Consider the following 22,998-nt stretch of genomic DNA (forward strand, 5'->3'; position numbering starts at 1 on the left):
ATTTATTTCAATTGCCGGAAAACGATACGCAAAGGTGTCATTAGACCCGAGCTGCTAAGCCACGAGTGATATCCCGGTTTATTTTAAATAAAAGAAAAACAACAGCCATGTTGTGTTTCGAGATATTCAATTCGCGAGGTTACGCCCAGCGATCAACGTCACTCACATCCACTACAATGTTATCCTTCGAGATCGCATACATATCTGGAGGTTATTATTATCATCACTTATTAGTGTCTGGGGTCTGAAAGACTCGCAAGTACTCCAGGTCTCGGTTCTTGATTCCATCAATCATTTGAATATTTAATTATCCCTTAATAATAGAGCGCGCGGGGTTTAGCTTTCTTGCGACTTGCGACTACTGATTCCGGCACTAATCGATAATTAAGACTCTCTAATCATGAGAGGTCTTTAAGGAATTCGCGGCCGTGTCCAAGTGTCCACCAGTACAAGCGTCTATTGAAACATTTAAAAGCTGAAGCGTTTAATGGTGACGCAAGCTAAGAGCTACCAATTGCAACAATGAGTTAGCGATGTACTTAACTCTATAAAGTTTTAAGACGGATACTCATTGCCGGCAGGTGCGGACATTCGTCGAACCGCGACGTGACAAGACATTCGCATCAGCAGACCATTAGCTTGTCAGTTATATTCACTCGAGCGAAGACATATATACACATTAGACATCCATTCAGCGACTACTTATATCACCAAAGCAACTTTTCTCCTCGCGTCTATGACAGTTTTAATTGTCGATGTTTTAGCCAGGAAACACTTTCAGGCTTTTCATCATCATTTACCGGAAATTTATACAAACATGGCTTAAGCGTTTCACAAAGATGTATTGTTTGAGTGCATCATCGTCATCATCATCATCATCATGATATTTTAAGTGAGCGAATGAGCAGTGGCTCGGTATCAGGAATAAATGTTTAATGGATATCCTACTCAGAGTAAAAGGTTTTTTGGTTTTTGCCGTCGTTTCATGGGAATCTGCTCCGCGAAGGGGAGAAACGAGTGTATTGACTCAATTGGAAATTATACGGTCTCAATTCCAGATTGTTAGTCACGAATAATGAACGAGCTGACTCGATACGACAAACTTCTCCGACGATTTCGACGTGAGCGGTATTTCACCGTGGATTACTCGGCTTATAAGCTTTTCGTTCCGATACCGGCTGAGAGTCGCTCTCGGAGGGTAAACGCGAGGGAGCAAAGAGCCCATCGAGCACTCGATACCTGGTGTGTGTACGTGTGTTAAGCTAATGGAAATCGAGCTTTTTAAATGCTGTGCAGAGTCATAGATATCTGTGTGCGCAGTATGGAAACTGGTATTTGTGTGTCACGCTTACCCTTCTTTCGCGATAACTCGATACCAACACTCGGGAAAATTATCAGCACAAGCTATTATATTTCCGTAGTACATATGTACTCGTGATAAAAGGCAATCGGGTGCCGAAAACGAACCACAAAACACCCGTTCTACGCCTTGTGTGCCACTTCCCAAAGATAAATCGCGCTCGACATTTTTACCTGTTGCAACGGTATTATTCCATACCCACGTTCGTTCTTTTATTTACACATTTTCCGCTTCCCTCTTTCGCCATCTGATGCACCCGCTCCTGATTCCCGATTCCCTATTCCCTATCAGCAAATTAAACCGCTTTCCCTTTTGCATTTGTCGACACCACTCCGAGCCAGACACCGATGCACTGGATCCAATTTGTGAACTCCAGTAATTAGACTCGGAATCAAGTCTTAGCCATAATAATGCCGTGTTATCGATCAGAGGGAAACCACTGGTGCAGGCAGACACTGTGAGAGCTAAGGGGTGAAATTGTAAGCTGCTTTGGAAGCGATTGGACCAGAGAGAGCGCTGCATAGAGCATCAGAGCTACAGAGAGGCAAAAGCATCGAGGGGTTTAGGCGATTAGGTAAACCGGGGATTAGTCGCGGGCATCGCTCGATACCTCAAACCAGCTCTCTGGGAACGAGCTCACCACCCACAACTCTACACACACACCGACTCGACTATCAACCAATCCCTTAGTACTGGTGCCCTTTGACCTATGATCCAGCCCGGGATCCTCTCAGCTAGTTCCACAGTGTCTATATACCACAACACCAATTGGATTGTCTCTATACTCTGCATTATTAATGTTTGCTCTCTTCCTTACTAAAACGATTAATGCACCACAAACGTTATATTACCCAATATATGGGGACAGGAGACCCCGTCGCCCGGGAATCCGGGGGAAGATCAACTTTTGACATCGTTTCGGTCATAAACCAGCGGTTATTTGGGCAACCTTTTACTTCAACCAGACTCTGCCTTTATAAACACACATACATACATATTTTTATTTATCTGTGTTGGATGTATATACATATATACTCGTATCCGCATACCGTGAGATTGTATCTCTTGCAAGAGCGCGCCTTTGTAAGTTTTTGTGCGAGTTGCGTACGTATTTATGCGAGGCCTCTCCACGGCAGCGCCACTACATTTTCAGGCTTTTTTATTTTTACGTTTATTATTATTATTATTATTTTGGTTAAAAAAAAGGAAGCTGCGTCTCTCTTTTATAGCTGGCTCTCTACTCCTGGTTTCTGTGTACTTGGTATTATTTTTAAAATCTTTTCCCTCGCCGATTCATGACATACCTGAAAAGCGATGAACCTAGTCGCGTTTGCATCGCGCAATAAATTATACGAGATCCCAATCGAGGATCTAACTTTCCTCTTTTCATCCTCATTCTTTTTATCATGCATTTTTTTTTGTTTATTTACTTGAGTTTTTTTTAATTTTGAGGTATTTATGCGTCACGGTGTGAAGACGAGGAGTGGGATAGGGATTATTGTATTTCGGATGCGGTTTTTTGGGGACATTATTCAGCGATCGGTGACGCTACCAAGGGATTAGGAGTTTCAATTGAATCAAACTTCTTGTTGATGCTCACGCCAAGTTCTGAGAGCTGTCTAATCCACGACGTGTACCAATTAATGACCTCCCAGGCTAAGGCTGTATGCAAATTTAAGTTTGGTCATGGAAACTATATTAACGCTAGTAGTTTCTCTGTGATCTTGTTGTGTACATATGTAAATGGATATTTGTCCATGGAAAAGGTTCATAGAAATTATATGAATATTAAAAGTCGTCATTTTTCGCGGGTTTCATTTCCGAAAATTTCGAAAACTGCAAAATCTCGTTTTTTCATTGGAAAATTTGTAATTTCGGGTCCAATTAAAATTTTTAACAGAAATATTTTGAATATATGACAGTTTTAAAAGCAATCAAGAAAAAATAGGAGTTTATTTTTTTTTAATAGAAGTAATTTTCAGGAAGACTTGAATTAATTCACTACAAAGAGGAGGAGTTTTTTCATGTCGTGTTTAATTTATAAAGCGCTTTATTTACAGCAAAAGCCACTTATTGGTGATAATTTGCAAATATGTGAGTATAGGCCGCGCAGGGGAGATGAACGGAATGATTTGCTTGTTGTACCAGGTTGCCACAGCACCAAATATGACGAATCTTTTTTAGTAAGTGCGATTAGAATATGGAATCGATTACCTTAATACTGCACTTCACAACCGTCTTTTCCTACTTTCCGTAAAACATGTTTTGAGTTCTTGTTGAGCGAAGAGAATGCGTGATTTGGTCAAAATCTCTAATGAAATTTTTTATTTGATGATGGAGTGATGTATTGATGTATGTATTATGTATCATATGTATAATGTATTACACTACTTTTGTTAATTAACATTAATTGTAATATATTTTGGAGGGCCGCAAGGAGCTATGACTCCATGGCCTTAAAACAATGAATAATAATAATAATAATTTTAATGAAATATTGTTTGAAAAATGAAATAAAAATTACTCGAGTACTTTTTGATCGGAAGACAGGAGAGTTTAAGTAAAAATAAAAAAAACTAGGATACATAAATTTTTTTTCCGAACTGTTTGGCATTTTGACGGGGCAATTAAGCGATAAAAAGGCCCATAAAATAATTAAAATAAAACATAAAGCGAAAAATTTCGGGGATTCTCAATGCAGCCGTGAGTTCAAAGAGTTCACGGGTCTGGTGTAATTCTTGGGTGAGTAAGGGTAATTGAGTAACATCAAACACGACGCCAGGAAAAGAACCATTATGTGTTAAGATGAAGGCTTTTTACTTAATCTTTCCACTGTTCTCATTGTCTCGGGCTGTGGTAGATTAAATCGTTTCCTCCGGCTGATGATCGATCAGAGTGCGCTCACCCGATTGATTTCGCTAACTATTTCCCTCCGATAAATTCCGACTTCTTAATGCAACAGTCGACAATCCTTTGAGATGTTTTTCCGAAATTAAAATCAGCTCCCAGACTGAAAAAAAATGCCCACAATCTGCAGTTATAATAAAAATCCCGGCACTACGCAAGGCTAAGCCGCTACAAAGTATCAAAAGGAAGTCGGTTTCTGAGACGTTCTTTACTTTTAAAAACTCATTTTAAAAACATGTCGATGAATATTTATAGCCTGAATAATGCGAAAGAGATTCATAAGCAGCAACACACAAGGGATGTTACCCAGTCGTGCAAGAAAAATTGACGATTTCTCAATACTGATAACAATGAAACATATCGAGATTGTGCGCAAAAAATAAAAAAAATAGTGAAATGAATAAAAAAAAACTCAACTAATCTAACAAAACTAAACAACACCATTACGTGAGAACGGATATGCATATAAAAATTTCTCCTCATTATTCGTATTTTTTAAAATCGTTTGTTATTGGACTCGAGTAGTCTGGAGTCTCGGGTTGTTTTCTCATCGTGTTAAACAATTTAACAAGTTGCTGTATATATATTGATAAAATGATATTATGCGGCGTAAAGGTGGCACACACGATGTACTAGGACTTTGTACAAGTGGAAATTCACGTGCGTATGTGTGTCTGGATGTGGAGTAAAGGGCGTAGGATACAGATTTTTGCGGATAACGGGCAGCTGGCGTGTGGTAAGCCGCATTCTGGCCGCAGCGCCGCGTCGCTCGTGCATCACCGGCCACTCTATTAACCCCAAGCTACTCTATATATATTTTAGGACATAGATATAACCCATAGCAGCCGAATAACCTCCATATGGGAAAAATAGTACCGATACCGCGATAAACTGGTAGCGCCGCCGCAACTTGCTAGTCTAGTGTCGGTGAACCTCATGCTCGATAATTATCAGTGTTTCTATCCGCGTCATCACACAGACGACTCACTAAATTATTGCGATTCAAAAATTTATCTTTCATTTTGGTAATCGATCCTTTGACTAGAAATTAATCGCGGGTTTTATTATTTAAACCCGAGTCGAAATGTTAGACGTAAGTTGAACGTTCTTAATCCGAGTCGAAATTTAGAGCCTATATAGGTCCCTAAAGCCCTAAGTAGATCCGATTTAGAGCCCTGTAGTCCTGTAGCTCCGACTTTGAACCCGGAGGTCTTAACATTCACTGAGAGGTCCGATTTTGAGCCTTCAAGTCCGACAATATTAGTCCCGTAATAATAATAGGCCCTAAATCGGACCTAATTTTAATTTTCATCAGGTCCTAGATTGAGCCCGCAAGTACCGAAAACGGAAATTTGTAGCACCTCGGGGACCAAAATCGGACCTAATTTTACATAGAAACAGACTTTATTTAGAGCCTCCAAGTCCGAAATAGGTCCGACTTTAGAAGGCTCTAAATTTCGACTTGGGAACGTTTTGAAAGTAAATTGAACGATTTTTTTGTATTTTGGTTCATAAAAAATTGGTAATTTCATGAGTTATGATTTTAATTTAATGATAACATCAATTAATTTATTTCAATATTTGTAATCACAATTTTCATCACCTTGATATCATAATATGAACAGATATACATATAGGGTAAGAGCACCGGTACCCAGTCTCTAACCAGTAGCCAGCCGGTCATATACTTTAACATTGGCTCAAAATATATATAGATATAATTTAATATGAAGTAGCTGGCTACTGGTTTGGGGCTGGGTACTGGTGCTCTTACCCTATAGTGTTAAAGATAGAAGTATGAAACTGAAAAAAATTTTTTTTCAAAATACGAATTCTTTATTTAAGAGCCAGAAAAGCGGACGACAAAATTTTAGGGAATTGACGCGACTGTAATCCAGGAGTACAAAATCGATGAAAAAAATTTTTTGGTATGCTTATGTTTTCTTATACAAAGTATCAATAGGTTTTAGTTTTATGATAAATATGTTTTCAATTTATGATACTCCAATCTACGTCCAAAACGTTAAGAACGTTCAATTTACGTCTAATATTTTGACTCGGGAAAATTAAAAAAATATTTACTTACATACTGGATTGATGCGTGTGATTTCCGATGATCCAGAGGCAGGTCATGGAAAAAAAACGTAATTAGTAAGCATTATAGTAATTAAGAAATAATATTTTTAAAAAATGTATAGAAAAATTTCCATTAAATTAACAACTTCCGAGAGCGTATAAAAAAAATCTAAATAAATTTAAATAGTTGAGTTTGACTGTAATAACTTGTTGGTAAAGTAATCCGTCATGATCAACGTGACGTTGTGGGGATTTAATTGTCGTGGATCGATAACGATTAAAAAAATAGACGGAGAAGAGGAACAAGAAGGAGAACGGGTACGTCGTGAAAAAAGTATAAAGTTTGATAAATATACAAGGTAATTAGACGCGATAACGTGGGAATAATTGGATTGGCTGCAATATTTATGGAGGAATGAATGAGGATATGGGAAGCGATCCGAATTTGGAGTCGGCGCGATAAATAATAGTAATAATTATTAATGTAAGTACATATGAAAGTGGTATGGGCATGGGTATGGGCATGGATACATAAGTTGCGATGATGTTTAGTTATATTTTTCTATGTCAGGTGTGCGTGCACTCGCAATTATGAGTTGTTTAAGTGCGTGTATGTATACCGACGAGTGTCTCGTGGCTCTGTATAATTTGACATGTTGTCGTACACGTTATTATTCAGATAGATCTCGAGATACGCGGCCAGTCGGGCAGTTGAGTAGGCCCCCTCTTTCGTGTCCTCAAGCTCTCCTCCTTTTTCATACGCAATCCACTTCTTTTACCGGGTTTTTGTCTTTTTTTAACCCTCATACATACGCTTCGTATCATTATTCAATATATATGTATATATATTTTTAGTTGCATGTTGTACCAACGAATTTAATGTCATGAAAGTGGTCAAATTTTTTTTTCATGTTACCATTAAATTGACAAGTTTTATTTTTTAAATATTTAATTTATTTCGAATCTTCGTTATTAATTATAATCATTATTATTGTTATTATTAATTACGTCTTCCAATTAAATAATTTTATAAATCGCGTAATTATTAAAATATTTATTAGTTAAAGTTTCATGAGACGTCCGATCGTCGGACGATAAAACGTTAAATTTAAATAAATAAAATTAGTCATTAAAAAAAGTAAATTACCTGGTAATAATTTGATTTTATAAATAAATAAGCTATGAAATACAAAGTCGTTGACAAATAAATAAAAATATGAAATAGTTAATATCTTGAGGATAATGAATAATAAACACAGGGAGTTAATTTTTGATAGCAAAAGAGCGACAGAGATCGGAGATTACTCGAGTAGATAGACGATGAGCTTAAGCATCAGCCATTATATTAAATTGTGTATATTTCCCTCAATAATTACTTGAATTATACGCATTATGTAAATCGGTATGTTAATGCCACGTAACTCCCTCTACACTCCACCGTCTTGTGCATCAGCTTCTATGCCTCCGATTCTCGCAATTTCGCTTAAGCGCGTTAAATGTTACTTTATGCACTCTTTATACTCCGACAGTTTGCCTGTGGCGTCACTATTCCGTCCACAGCCACATTAAAAAAAAAAAAAAAAAAAAAAAAAAAAAAAATATTGAGGCTACTGTACTTAAAAAATTCACTCTCACTATTTACATAATAATAATTATTATTTTTTTTTACTATCGGATGAAAAAAAAAAAAGTGATACTTTGTCCGTAAAATTATAAAAAATATCGAGTTTCAACACGGAGAAAAAAGTATAGTAAAAATTACAAATTTACTAAGAGATATGAAAAAATACATTCTGTATTGTAATTATTACTAAACGTTTAGTAAAATTTACTAGTTAGTAATAATTACATAATAAGATATTAAAAATTACTATGCGTAATGTATTTTTTGCTAAGACGATTATATTTTTTACTATTTGTATAGTAAATTTTACTATCAAGTACTATTAATAAATTCAAATTTAAGAAAATCAATTTTCTAATACAATACAGGATTTTTTACTATACAAAATATTAAAAATTACTATTCGCAATGTATTTTTTGCTAACACGATTATATTTTTTTACTATCTGTATAGTAAATTCTACTATGTATAGATAAAATTAAAAGTTGGAGGGGATAGTATATACAAACATGTATTACAAGTTCTGAAACTTTTGTTCAAAGGACACATCGGGCCGTCACACATTGGAAAGGACTCGCGCGCGGGAGATCAGGGTTCGAATCTCGGTTGGATCAAATGATTTTTTAAAAAATAAAAATCCACACCAACACCAATACAGATGACAGAAATAATAATAATAATAATCAATATATATATATGATATATAATAATAATAATAATAATAATAATCAAAATTTACTAAATGGGGTACACACAAAAAAAAAATTCTCGACTGAAGGTAAATATTCTTGATTTAAGAAAATTTTTTTGGAGACCTAAATTTTCTCAGATAAAGTAGAAATCTTCTCCAACCAAGACGAATTCTCTTGGCTCAAGAAAATCTTGACTTGAATCCCGAAAACGTTTGTCTTCAAAAATATTTTCTTGACTCAAGATATCTGTTTTTTCTGAGTAGTAAAATTTACTAAACGACTTGTAAAATATGCTAATCTGTTTATGAATTTTTCATATAAATCATAAGCGTTTCAAGATTACTATCCAAATTTAGTAATTATTCTCATATTTTTTAGTAAAATTTACTATATTTTTTTCTCCGTGTAATAATAATTATTATTTGTTTTTACTATCGGATAAAAAAAAAAGTGATACTTTGTCCGTAAAATTATAAAAAATATCGAGTTTCAAATTAATGAGAAAAAAAAAATTCAGCTCACTGAATTTTTAGTTTTAATTCATTTCGATTAAAGTTAAATTACAGTACTGTATAATGGATATAATTATCCGATAATTTTCATCGCAGATTTAAAACGAGATACGGCTGAAAGTTTCACGTGATGAGTCCGCGTAATTTTCTCGTTTATGTATTTACTTATTATTTATATTTATAATAATAATTATCGAGCCAACAAAACTAAAAATGAATTGTTGTTGTTGTTGTTCGATAAACAAAGTGAGGATTAAAAATAATAAATATGTTAAATTTATTCAACGTATAAACATATGTATATTAGATAAAAAGGATCGTGTGATTTTCCATGCAAATTGAGTTGTCTGACTGTCATTATGTTAATAAAAATAATGACAAGTATCAGCTGCCGTAATGGCTGTCGCTCGTTGGATTTTTAATGTCAAGAAATTTCATCTGGCTCATGCATGAGACAAAATATTTATAAATACATATATATATATGTATAATGACATAGCATTCTTTCAGTAATTTTGTCAGCTTGACGTTCGTAAGTCATTACTACGCCTTCCGTCATCGAGACTATTTGTATTAACGACACCCAAGAAATAAAAATAAATAATTATTATTTTTCACTACTCGAAGACCGACAAGATAAATTTTAAAATAAAAAACTTCGGGATTTGTAGCTGTCGAAATAAGTAATTAATAAACAAATAAATATAACAAGGGTGTGAGTTAAAATATTTATAATTGGAAGCACAAATTAGGTGCCGGTGGCTGATGGCTGGCAAGAGCGTCGCGGTTGATAATAAAAATAAATAAAAATAAACCGGGCATCAACGTTAATAAATATATATATTGTAAGAAATAATGGCGCACGAGCCAAATGTATTCGGTTATTAATTTAAAGAAACCACTGGATGCCTGAAAAAGGACCCCCAGTGTGTGTCAGGGAATTTCTTTTACTCACTTAGTCCTAGAGGAGATCGGCTAGGCCCAGCTCCCCCACCACCGGTCAGCGTATATGGGACTTGAGACAATGGCCGCCCGCAGCGCTGATGTCTCCGACGACGTCTGGGACCCCCGCCGAGACGCGGGCGCCGTTCACCTTTTACTTATAGAGACGTCACTTATCGGTCCCATCGTTTTCAGATCCTCCAGCCTCCCCCACCGAGCGAATCCGAGCGATCTACACGATTTATCGGGTTTGTATTCTCACGGATTTATGGACGGGCGACAAAGGGCCACGCGCTAGGGCCATTACTAAATATATATATGTATTATATTATAATATAAGTCTCTGCTCTTTTACTGCTGATGGCTCGCTAATAGTACTTACGACGTGTGAGGTGTCTTGTTGCTCAAATGCATCATGCCCTCGTCAGTTTAAATATTTCTAACATGTTCCCGGCCACATTCCGCTACTTAATCCTCCATTAATATCATCAGATATTTATATCAACATATATATCTACTATATTATAATCAGTATCTACGGTCGCCAATAGGTCGTTCAGCGGTTGTAAGAAATTTTGTTTTATTTTCGATGATCAGAAGTCGAATCGGATTTCAAATGCAGGAAACAAAATTTCTGTTGTTTCAAAAATTGACTATGCGTCAGATTTACCAATTAGCGGAAAAATCAAAAGAACATTTGTCTACAATTTTATGTCAATGTTAAAGAGTGCGTGGGCGCCAGATGTCTACACAGAAAAAAAGGATTTCTTGGCGCAAAAAATTTTTTCTTGTTCTAAGAAAATTTTTGTATTATAAAGTGAAAACAAAACTTTTCTTGGGATAAGAAAAAATTTTCTCGGAACAAGAAAAAAATTTTTTAGGCGAGAAAAAAATTCTTGAGCCAAGAAAAATTTTTGTCTTCAATTCATAATACGAAATATTTCTTGCGCCAAGAAATTCTTTTTTTCTGTGTAATAACCGATTTTTTTACACTGTAGGGATTTGGGGCAGACGGAATTTTTCTCGAAATTTTGTCAATTTAATGATGATAATTTTTCTTTATTTTCTAAATAATTTCGGATTAATATGACCGGTTATTGGGAAAAAATCCATGTGGGGTAAATTGGGCGCCAAAAAGATGAAATAATAAGAGAGCAATTTAAATAAATACTTACACCCTGCAGATGTTGACAGCAATTTGGCGGCAGGTTGAGCGTAAAAATAACACAATAAATAATTATCCCAAAACATAAATATGTTTCTGTTAAAGAATAATTGACTTATACTCACGGAGGATGGATCCTGAAACAGAATAATCTCAATGAGTTTCTTTTGGCATCGAGTAGTTTTATGCGAAGGTTAAGGTTATGCTACAACTCGCCGGTCCATGTTCTGTGTAGGTTTTAATAAAAAATTTTAATTGATAATGAATCGCGCGTTTTCTTTTACCGGTATAATTTAGCGGTTAGAGCGGTTCTTGTGTTGCGGTTTTACGTCAATCTTTTATCCTCGAATCCGCGGGGCTCTGGCATTTATTATTATTCCCTATCCAACACGCAATATCATAACATAACGAGGCTTCTCCCTCGCTTTGTTATTAAAAGTTTATCCAGGTTTCTAGAATACGTGAGTGATAAAGAAGGGAAAAAGCTCGCGGCGATTTTGCGGTTAAGTACTTTGCCTTTCCTCCGCGAATATCTCAAGGAACTTTCTGCGGTTTATAAAATATAGTACATGCTTTTCATTTTTTTCAGCCACCCATACACCCGTACATACATATCTATATATATATATATATTAGACTGTTTCAAATTAAGCGACTATTTTTTTTTTTTTGAAGAACTTTGAAAAATCGAAAGGGTATGTTAAAATATGTTGACAGTTAAGATATGAGCTCTTAATATTGATATTTAGAGGTGGCTGTTTATAATTTTCGGTTTTTCATTTAGTAACATGGTAAAAAATACATAACTTCCGAAAAAATCAAGATACAGAAAATTTCTTCCCAAATATTTTGTAGCAAATTTACCGACCTACAAAAAAGGTCTTTTATGATTTTTGCATAAATTCAACCATTCACAAGATAACCGACGTCAAAGTTTGATACAATTCGAAGAACTTGTTTTTGCTCGTTCTGAATTTTATACCATGTCGACTAATGAGAATTCAGCAATTCTTAATATAGTTTTTTGTAGGAAATTGAATGCTCTACAAAAAAAGTCTCTTATCATTTTTTGATAAATCCATCTGTTCAAAAGTTATTGGAGCATGAAATCAAGTTAGAGTAAATTTTTAGATCTTTTTACTTTTCCGGCGAAACTATCGGACTTATTATAAAATGTCATAGGATATTTTTTGTAGACGACTTTATTATCTAGGAATTATCATTGATAAAGTTTTTTGGAATTCTGCATTGTTTTCTAGTTATTTCCATTTTATTGCCAAGCACCGAAAAAAAAATAATTCTTATCGATTTTAAGAGCTTGGCAATAAAATGGAAATAACTAGAAAACAATGCAGAATTCCAAAAAACTTTATCAATGATAATTCCTAGATAATAAAGTCGTCTACAAAAAATATCCTATGACATTTTATAATAAGTCCGATAGTTTCGCCGGAAAAGTAAAAAGATCTAAAAATTTACTCTAACTTGATTTCATGCTCCAATAACTTTTGAACAGATGGATTTATCAAAAAATGATAAGAGACTTTTTTTGTAGAGCATTCAATTTCCTACAAAAAACTATATTAAGAATTGCTGAATTCTCATTAGTCGACATGGTATAAAATTCAGAACGAGCAAAAACAAGTTCTTCGAATTGTATCAAACTTTGACGTCGGTTATCTTGTGAATGGTTGAATTTATGCAAAAATCATAAAAGACCTTTTTTGTAGGTCGGTAAATTTGCTACAAAATGTTTGGGAAGAAATTTTCTGTATCTTGATTTTTTCGGAAGTTATGTATTTTTTACCATGTTACTAAATGAAAAACCGAAAATTATAAACAGCCACCTCTAAATATCAATATTAAGAGCTCATATCTTAACTGTCAACATATTTTAACATACCCTTTCGATTTTTCAAAGTTCTTCAAAAAAAAAAAAATAGTCGCTTAATATGAAACAGTCTAATATATATGTATATGGATAATGTATAAATATAAATCCGAAGAAACCGTTATTGCCGGATACCTGCAACTACCGCAATGTATGTGCGCAATAGATAATAAATATATAGATACAAGTATCAGTAGCTTTTATATATTATGTACGCGCACGGGTTATTATGTTGCGTGCGCTCGGCAAAAAATTTAACGGGGTAAAAAATTCGCCGGGGTTTTAGCCTCGCGTTTTATTTAAGGTTTTATAATATTTTATGCTAAGCAACGATGGCTTAAGCATCGGAACATCTATATTTATGTAGTCGATAAAATAAGGCTGAGGACAAAGAAGAGAAATGAAACGCCGGTTGGCTAAATTGAACGCAATTTTCAGTCTCGGAGTATGCATAACAAATTATTGATCGGAGAACGTCTTTATACCTTTAAGTTGGCAACCGTATAAAAGGGGAATCAAACTCCTGCCTGTCGTATATACTTTCGTCCATCTTCTCCGTCATCCTCCTTTCTGTGTATTATAAACCAGCGTTGCTATATATATTTATATGTATGAAGACGAGTAGCGGGGGAGATGAGACAGTGAACGGTTGTTTCGTCGCAGGTACGCGTCACCGTTTACATTCCAATTATTTTGCCCGCATAATTCGCGGGCTCTTGTGAAATTATCTGCCTACATATATATAAGCTGGTGGCTCAATGACTGGGCGAAAATAAAAGTTGAATAACATTTTGACGTCGATAAATTTTTTAAAAAAATTACGGGGAGTTGGAGTTGGGAATGGAAGAGTTTAAAAAAGCGCATAAATAAAATAGAATATGTGGTTTTTTTTTCGAGTACATGAGTTTAGTTACTGGCGAGTGGAGGCGTCTCATGTGGATCGTTTGGTATCGGGCTGGAATGAAATTATTTTCGGCGGAGAATTAATAAAACGGGTGACAAGAGAGACGGGGATATTGTTAGCGGAAACAAGTGGAAACAAGAGACAGAGGTATGGCTGTGAAAACGTTTGGTACTCGGGTGGGAATTTAGTTTTCCTCGTTTAATCATGCGTCGGGCCCGTGGACGGAGTGCAGACGAGAGCTCGCGGGTGTCACGGGATCGGTGAGTAGACCAGGGGGGAACAGGGAGAGGGAGACGGGGTGGCTGAAGGGAGAAGAGTTAACGGGCACAGGGGCCACAGGGAGAGAGGAAGAGAGACAACGAGAGAACGGCACTCGAGCCGTCATTTGTCAGGAGCTGTCGCGCCACGAGCGTGTTTCTGTTCCAGCGGTGCAGATAGCGGCCCGTCCATAGGCCGTTCATCTTTATTCCTTTATATATATGTATATCTATATGTATAAATGTATATATGTATAGCAGGAGTACGAACACATTGGAACACCCCTACCCTCATTTAAAAGCATTGCAGTACCTTGTGTTCTCCCCACCAGCGTTTCCGCGGCTGGCACCTCACCCGTCGCTTAAACGTCCCCACGTCCCCCTGTACACGACTCCCTCGAACTCATTTAATTACAACAAACAATTTATTAGGTCCATCCGGGATCCGCCCACGGGCATAAAATGGCGCGTCTGCCTCACTCGGAGCATCGGCAGAGCCCAGAACCCGCCAGAAAATACCCACCGGATGAGCCAGACGATTTAAACCGAGTAAGCAACTGTTTGGTGAAATTGCCTAGACACCCAACACCCAACACCCAGCACCCAAAATTTCTCTATTCTGTTCTACGCTATTCTATTCTATTCTATTCTATCAGAAGGGTGCTAGTGTGCAACTGAAAATGGGGACGGGTTTAATTCACGCGTCCCAATTCGGGGTGCATAATCAGAATATGTGCTGGTAATTTAACGCCGGACAATAGTCTGCTCAGATTTTCATGACTTTAATACTTTTATTGTGACATATGTATTTTTTATATGTCTGCGGTGGTTCTGGAATATGATTTAAGCCGGTAAAGAGAACAACTCAAGAGTTAACTGCAGTTGTTTATAAATAATATATCTCTCATGTCCCTTCTGTACTCTTCTCCATTTGCCGAAGCACACGCGCATTATTGAAAATAAGAATAAGAATCGGAAAAAAAAAAATAAAAAAAAAAAAGAGCCAGGGCTCGAGGAAGATGCCGGGTAGGCACATCTTTTATTCATCCGACAGAGTGGAGCCTCAATTTGAATTGAATAGGATTTATAAATTATTTCAAATTATTGCCGGTATCCTCGCTGGCTGACAAACTCTGAGCTGCCCGGTTATTGCGCCTGTACATTTGCTAATGCTTCCGGTAATGTCATGCTCGCCGAATATCATCACTATATAAAAATGGTGTATTACCGTACGATGGACGGTGTGGCTCAATAAGTTATAGATCAAATTGAACGGAATATAGTATAGGGCCGGATAGCTCAACTGGTAGAGCACTCGGCGCGATACCGAATTGGTCTGGGTTCGATTCCCAGTTCGGGCTATCTATATTTTTCTCAATTTATCTATAAATTGTCTTATTGAGAAGGTTATTGCACGCCTCGGAAGCGAAGCGGAGAGGTTGTGCTTTATAACCGACCTGTCAAGGTCACACGATTTCCACTCATTAAAGTGCATATATTTTTTTTTTTTATTACTCTTACACATTATGAAAAGCACATCAATATAAAGCTGAAACACTAATAAATAATCCTGATACTTTTTTTAATTTGTCTAATATGTATTAATATAAAAAAAAGTTCATTCAAAAAATTTATCGTGGACGTCCATTAGTCTGTGGTTAAAAAAAACGGCGTGGTACGGATATCTCGAGAACGACTTGACGAAACTACTTAATTTTTTTTTCAAAATTTTCAGAAATAAGCAAAGAAGGTTCCTTTCGAAAATCACTACTGTAGGCCTTTTCGTTTTTTTAAAAATAAATCATTACGGTTAAAACCGGCAATCTTACATGTAAACAAACACACACTGCCGCCATTTTTCATTAGGAATGTTCTCCTTATTTATTTTTTTTTTACTTTTATTACCGTATATTTACCATGGAAATTTCTATGGGAAAAGAGCGGGATATTCAATTTTATTCGAAATTTAACTTTTAAAAAAAAACATAACATGAGCTTTCGAGGTGTGCACTTTTGGATTTTCCAAATTTTTTTGCATGTTTGCATGTTTAGGTTTCTACTATATAAAAATGGTCCGGTAGCATTGTCAGAGTTTACTTAGACAGCGAGTATTTTTGCATCTCCTCGCTTTATTAATCCATTAAACGGGAACGGAAATACGGCGGGGTTTACAAAGGGGATCCCGGTTAATCCGAAAATTATTTTTCGAGCATAATATTTGTGTTATAATGAAAGACTCGGAGCGACGGTAGGCTTGTGTGCGATACTCAGCAGTAAGGTAGCTGGCAGGGCGTGCCACCTATATGCGCCCGTCGTAAATATGATAATCCCGAGGTATCAGAGCTACCCGGTGGCTCGAGGTGATAACGACTATTATATGCGAATGTGCGACGAAAAGGGAATTAGGTAAATCGTTTGTTAGTTGAGTAGTCCGTCGTCGCACACGAGAGATGATGATACCATGTTCCACTTAACCTCTTTTATCCTGTACACTTGTAATCTTTTATATATTATAACTCATAAATTTAACTAAATCTTTTGGATTTTCTTTATCATTCAACACATTCGTTATTTACTATTTATCCGCTTATGTATGTCCACTAATTGCCGTCCGCGCTTTCACATATTTTAAATTCGTCGATCTCGAATCTGGACGGAGTAATTCGGAAAATTGTCCGATTGATTCCTTTCGCGTTGTCGAGTATGCAGCTGACAAATCGAAAAGTTTGTTCTTGATATGGAATCTAACGGTATCCATTTGTTAGCTCGGCTATAAAATGGACGTTCTCATGTCAGTGGGTGTAACCAGGCCAAAAGGAAGGTTTAACCTGATTTATAGAATTACCTTTTTTTTCCCATGTTTACTTGTTTATAGTCATTTTTTATTTGGAGGTACAAACCAGAAATTTATTGGACTGGCGCAAAAAAAAGTCAGTTTTCAATGCATGGCAGAAATGTTTTCAGTAACGAACCCCAAGTCCATTTTTGGAAAAATGTTACAGCAATTTTTGAAACCCACAGTAAACTTTTTCATTTTCGGAGATGATTGGTCATTGAAATTTGGAAATTTTACATTTCTGGCTGGCTCGAACTATAGTTGATACCTTCAAAAATTACCCTGATTAAACAACTGAATTCGACCGAATTTAAAATTTTAATTCTGTTATATTCTGTCGAATTCTGCAAAACAGAATTCAACTGAATTGAAAATTTGAATTTGAATTAAACAGAATGAAACCGATTTAAAAATTTCAAATTCGTTTTAATTCAGTTTAATTCGGATTCAGAACCAGAAATTGGTGAATTATTTTCGAATTAATCAGAATTACCCGGGTCAAAAATAAAACTTGATTCAGGCTCGCTTCGCCTTATTTTCTTTTGAGGTTATCGATTTGCCGACGATTTTTTGATAAGATCTCGACTTTTTCGACTCAAATTTAATTTTTTTAAACTTTTTGAACTTTTTTGATCTTAGTTTCAACTTATTCGTCTTTACTTTGAGCACGATAGTCATTCACATTACTTTTGACTTGTTGAATCATGCAAAAAAAAGTCATTTATTCGCCTTACTTTTGCCTTAATATATAAAAATTATTATGATACTGAAGTTAGCAGACGTCTAATAATTTTTGGATTTTTTTTTAGACGGTAAATTATAAAAAAAAAAATATTTGAACAAATTGCACCTGTTGTTTTTTAAATTTTCTACATGTGCATATTTTTAGTTTTTGTTTTTTTGTAATTGATTTGGTGAAAAAAAAATCCGAAAATTACTAATTGTCTGCTAACTTCAGGATCATAAATTATTTCACCTTAGTTCTGACTTTTTCGACTTATACTGTAAGTCGAATAAGTCTAAACCAAGTCAATTTCGACTTGATTTCAACTTTTTCGTCTTGAATTGTGACTAAAGTAAGCCAGTTAAGTCTAAACCAAGGCGAAAACTTAATATATATCATACCTCCGTAAAAAAAAGTCGATTTTGTCTTGTGAAAAACGGCTCCAAATTTCGACTTGGTAAACCAAGTCTAAATCAAGTTTTATTTTTGACCCGGGTAAACCGAATAGAATTATTTAAATTCGTTTTAATTTGGACAAATTCTGGTTTTCCTGCCGAATTAGACAGAATTCATTTTTAAGTTAGGTACCGAATTAACAGAATTTATCTGAATTAAATAGAATTAAAAATTTAATTCTGTTTAAATCGATCGAATTCAGTTGTTTAATCAGGGTAAATTGTAAACTTGAAGGTAAAATTTTTGAACACAGTGCGAAATTGCAACTTTTGACAAAAACTTCAAAGCGAAGTTAAGTTTTAAGTGTAAGCGTTAATTTCTTTTCTGTGAACTAAAGAAGGCCATGAGAAAATTGAAAAATTCACGCGGCGATTATTGATTGCGGCACTTACGTGTGACATGTGTCGCGATACTTATCATACATTATACGCATACCGTATGACATTATACCTCGAATACACATATATAATATTATAAATATGTGCGTGGCGTTCTCGTTGGCATCAAGGTCTTATGTACGACACAATCTACAGGATTATAAAATAAGTGTACAATTATTGTTACATCAACCGAGTTACCGATCTCCAAAACCAAAAACACCCTTTTGAATTATTTACCTAATTAAAATAACCATCAGAAAACTACCTTGGGCAACTTATCAACCAAAAGATTTATCGAAAAATTTAATCTAAAATCGTTTCGTAAAACTAAAAATGGGTTTGTAAGAATCAGTTATTATTTATATTTTTTTTTATGTAATTGACTTATTAGCCTGTCAATCATCAGGCGCCCAAACTAATAGCAGTTGCTTCTGGGGCTTAAAGAGAAAAACCCAGTAAACATACCTTTTAACTTAAATGTCGCACGTAATGTTTGCGTCCCGTAGCCTTGGCTACGTAAATGCTCGCAATTATATCACCATAATTTAAACATATATATATAAATATAAACATGCACACGTGAATATTATAATAAGCCAACAAGTTGTGGAAACAGGTAGATAATACAAGAATAAAGCATTACTAAACAGAGCTTTCAAAAAGTTTGTTGCAATAATAGCCAGCTATATATATATATATATATATATGTTGCAAACACGCTGCGTTATAAATACCGCGTATTAAAGGTACATATAGGAGAATAGGAGCTTTTAAATGAACTAGCCAGAGTATCTAGCAGTGGATGTGTGTATATCTAGTGAGAAGTAATATATACAGAAGGATTCCCGCAGGTAAAGTTTGGGAGTAAAGGCGTACCGTCAATTAGCTTGAAATAATGAACGTGTTTCGGCTCCTTTTGTTTCTTCGTCGTTCGCCCCAGAGCCAGATATATATGTATATATGTATATATACCGACCGTAGCTAATGTTGCCTTGGTACAGCTTCTGTATTTAGTTGTGTGCTGTTCACTACATAGTTACAGCCTGTGGAGCTAAAGCTAGCGGACTTGCTGTAGAAAACTCGCGACGTTATAATGAAGTCTCTTATAATACTCAGTACCCGGGGATTTTAACCTGATACCTCAGCAGGCTCTTGCTCAGGCTCTACCTCTACCTCTGCTATACCTTCGCCTCTGGCTTTGCCTGTTCTTGTTGTTCTTCTACATGGGGAATATTCCTTGGTGTAGTGGCGTAGAGATGTATCCTGGAGCCTCAGGAAATACCCGAGTAGTTTAATGTCTGAGCTTTTTTGGATACGGACTAACAATGAAGCTTGTTTGCTTACTTTTAATTACTATTTTATCTGGCTTTCATAATTCTCGATACTATTTAGACTTCTTTTGTATGCAGGTTATTAAATTAAATCCACTTGTAAAGAAGGTAATTATTTTTTTCCGGTGAGATAATAGTAATTAAGGCTAAATAAGTTGTATGGTATTTGTTTTTTTTGAATTAAAAATATGTTTGTAATTTTTTTTGGGATTAAATTGATTCAATATCGGCTATCAGTTAGGATGACGATCGGTACATATTTCTTTGGGGTTTAAAATAAAAGAGTAAGATGACGATTTATAAAAGTAAGCGTGTGTGTGTGTGGGTCGTGTATGAAAGGGGATCATGAGAAAAATAAGAAGAGGCTGATGAAACGGTAGCAGACGGAAAGCGTGGATTAACAATACCGCAAATACTGGCACTGGTCGTGGAATGCCCGCGAGCGCACACGACGCATAATTAATACTCTGGAGTCTGAGGACGGTTGTGAGCAGGAGTGAGAAAGAGTGATATGGGAAGAGAGAGAAGGAAGGCTGGATATATAAGAGAATAAGAATAAAAATAAGGTATGGAATATAGTACCGAGTTGAGCTGAGCCGGTTTCCGTGAGCAGAAGAAGTGTAGGATCTGTAAGGAAGAACCAATCGGAGGGGGAGGATAGTCGGCATGTCCACGGGAACTGGAGATTTATGTGGCTCCTGATTGAATCGTTCTCACTCGATCGCGCCGCTTACTTTTTTGTCCCAATCCCATTGGTGTGCTAAGACTACATCGGGAACCTGGAGCTTCTTACTCTTACTCTTACTGTTGGTCTTGGTCTTGGTCTTGGTCTTGGTCTTGGACTTGCTTTTCTACTCTTGCTCTTGCTCTTGCTTTTATTGGTATTTTTATTTTTATTGTTCCTCTTTCGCGTCCTTATCCGCGGGGTTTTTCTTTACCCGGGCTCGCTGGGTTTGGGTCCGTCCGAGAGACACGATCGGGCCCGCACACCATCAGCCTCTCGAAAGACCGGTGGAATATGTCCAGGTATCAACTTATGGCCACGTATTCCCGTGCAGATGCCAGCTGAGTACGTGCACCGCGTACGTCACCACATCTGATGTATGTACCCGAGGTTGTTTCCACTGACAGTACGTCGTACTCGTCAAAGTCTGTCGTAATTTAGAATCACCCGATATTTGTTCTCATATGATGCTCGAGCTGACATTTTATCATTTTTTCCACCAAAGGTGTTTTTTAAAATCGCGCTTATAAATGCTCATTTTTTTTTTTTTTAATAATAATAAAAAGAGTTTAAGTAACAGGACAATTAAATGGCGCGAGTTGTGCTCGTAAAATATTGCACGAGGCGATTAATCTTTCTTGAAAATAATCCATCGCTGCAACGAGAACGACTGCGACGACGAATAACAGCAGCACTCAGTTATAAGTATTAGTATGTGAGTATTAAATTGTGTGTTGCCCTTTTCATATGTGCCACACTCACAAACCGACATCGGTAACCCCATTATTATTTTCAGCTTGTTCACTGCGGGTGTGTGTGAGTGTGTGTGAGTGTGTGGATGGGTGTGCGCTTATGTATTTGTCAGTAGTGTGTGTGGCCCGAGTGGCAAGTGTATTTTTTGTTTGTTGCTGAGTATAAACACGTTAAGCAGCGTTTAAATAAATTGAAATAAATGGCACTTTTAAACTAACATATTATATGCGACATATATTATTCCTAACTATTGCGTGGTTGTGCAGGGTCTTTCTCTATATGCACACCCTGGGTGTGTTTTGCTTTATATATATTTCATAGAGAGATAAGTACTTTGGCTGTTATTATTCTTCAAGTGTTTTATAAGTTGTTTAATATAATGCACACCGCGATATGCACACCAGGGTGTGCATTTAAGTCATTTCATTCATAACAATTATTATTCATTTTTTCTGAAAAAATTTTCATATTTGTTACAAATAATGGCGGCCTAAATTAATATACACACCAGGGTGTGCATTTAAGTCATTTTATTCATCAAAATTATTATTCATTTTTTCTGAAAGAATTTTCATATTTGTAACAAATAATGGCGGCTTAAATTAATATACACACCAGGGTGTGCATTTAAGTCATTTTATTTATCAAAATTATTATTCATTTTTTCTGAAAGAATTTTCATATCTGTAACAAATAATGGCGGGCTAAATTAATATACACACCAGGGTGTGCATTTAAGTCATTTTATTCATCAAAATTATTATTCGCTTTTTCTGAAAGAATTTTTATATTTGTAAGAAATAATGGCGGCCTAAATTAATATACACACCAGGGTGTGCATTTAAGTCATTTTATTCATCAAAATTGTTATTCATTTTTTCTGAAAGAATTTTCATATTTGTTACAAATAATGGCGGCCTAAATTAATATACACACCAGGGTGTGCATTTAAGTCATTTTATTCATCAAAATTATTATTCATTTTTTCTGAAAGAATTTTTATATTTGTAACAAATAATGGCGGCCTAAATTAATATACACACCAGGGTGTGCATTTAAGTCATTTCATTCATCAAAATTATTATTCTTTTTTTCTGAAAGAATTTTCATATTTGCTACAAATAATGACGGCCTAAATTAATATACACATCAGGGTGTGCATTTAAGTCATTTTATTCATCAAAATTATTATTCATTTTTTCTGAAAGAATTTTCATATTTGTTACAAATAATGGCGGCCTAAATTAATATACACACCAGGGTGTGCATTTAAGTCATTTTATTCATCAAAATTATTATTCATTTTTTTTGAAAGAATTTTCATATTTGTAACAAATAATGACGGCCTAAATTAATATACACACCAGGGTGTGCATTTAAGACATTTCATTCATCAAAATTATTATTCATGTTTCTGAAAGAATTTTCATATTTGTAACAAATAATGACCGCCTAAATTAATA

At 35.5% G+C, this 22,998-nt stretch overlaps 2 protein-coding genes across 3 annotated transcripts in view; both read right to left on the reverse strand.

Annotated features, from left to right (window-relative positions):
* The window catches only part of LOC130672818 (uncharacterized), a 54,933-nt gene that overhangs the window by 15,045 nt on the left and 16,890 nt on the right, over positions 1–22,998 (reverse strand). The window contains exon 1 of one of the 2 annotated variants that reach the window (XM_057477572.1): positions 6,354–6,371. The exons of the other annotated variant lie outside the window; for it this stretch is intronic. The gene's annotated coding sequence lies outside the window, so the exon portion shown is untranslated. Of the gene's footprint in view, positions 1–6,353; positions 6,372–22,998 lie in introns of those variants that run through there. 2 annotated transcript variants of the gene reach the window in all.
* The window catches only part of LOC130672817 (serine/threonine-protein kinase WNK4-like), a 46,462-nt gene continuing 34,622 nt past the window's right edge, over positions 11,159–22,998 (reverse strand). The window contains exon 7 of the mRNA XM_057477570.1: positions 11,159–11,416. Within this exon, the coding sequence (XP_057333553.1) occupies positions 11,174–11,416 (243 nt within the window). The 3' untranslated portion in view covers positions 11,159–11,173. The remainder of the gene's footprint in view (positions 11,417–22,998) is intronic.

The sequence above is a fragment of the Microplitis mediator genome, chromosome 8, assembly GCF_029852145.1.
Source record: "Microplitis mediator isolate UGA2020A chromosome 8, iyMicMedi2.1, whole genome shotgun sequence".
Taxonomy (NCBI): Eukaryota; Metazoa; Arthropoda; class Insecta; order Hymenoptera; family Braconidae; genus Microplitis; species Microplitis mediator.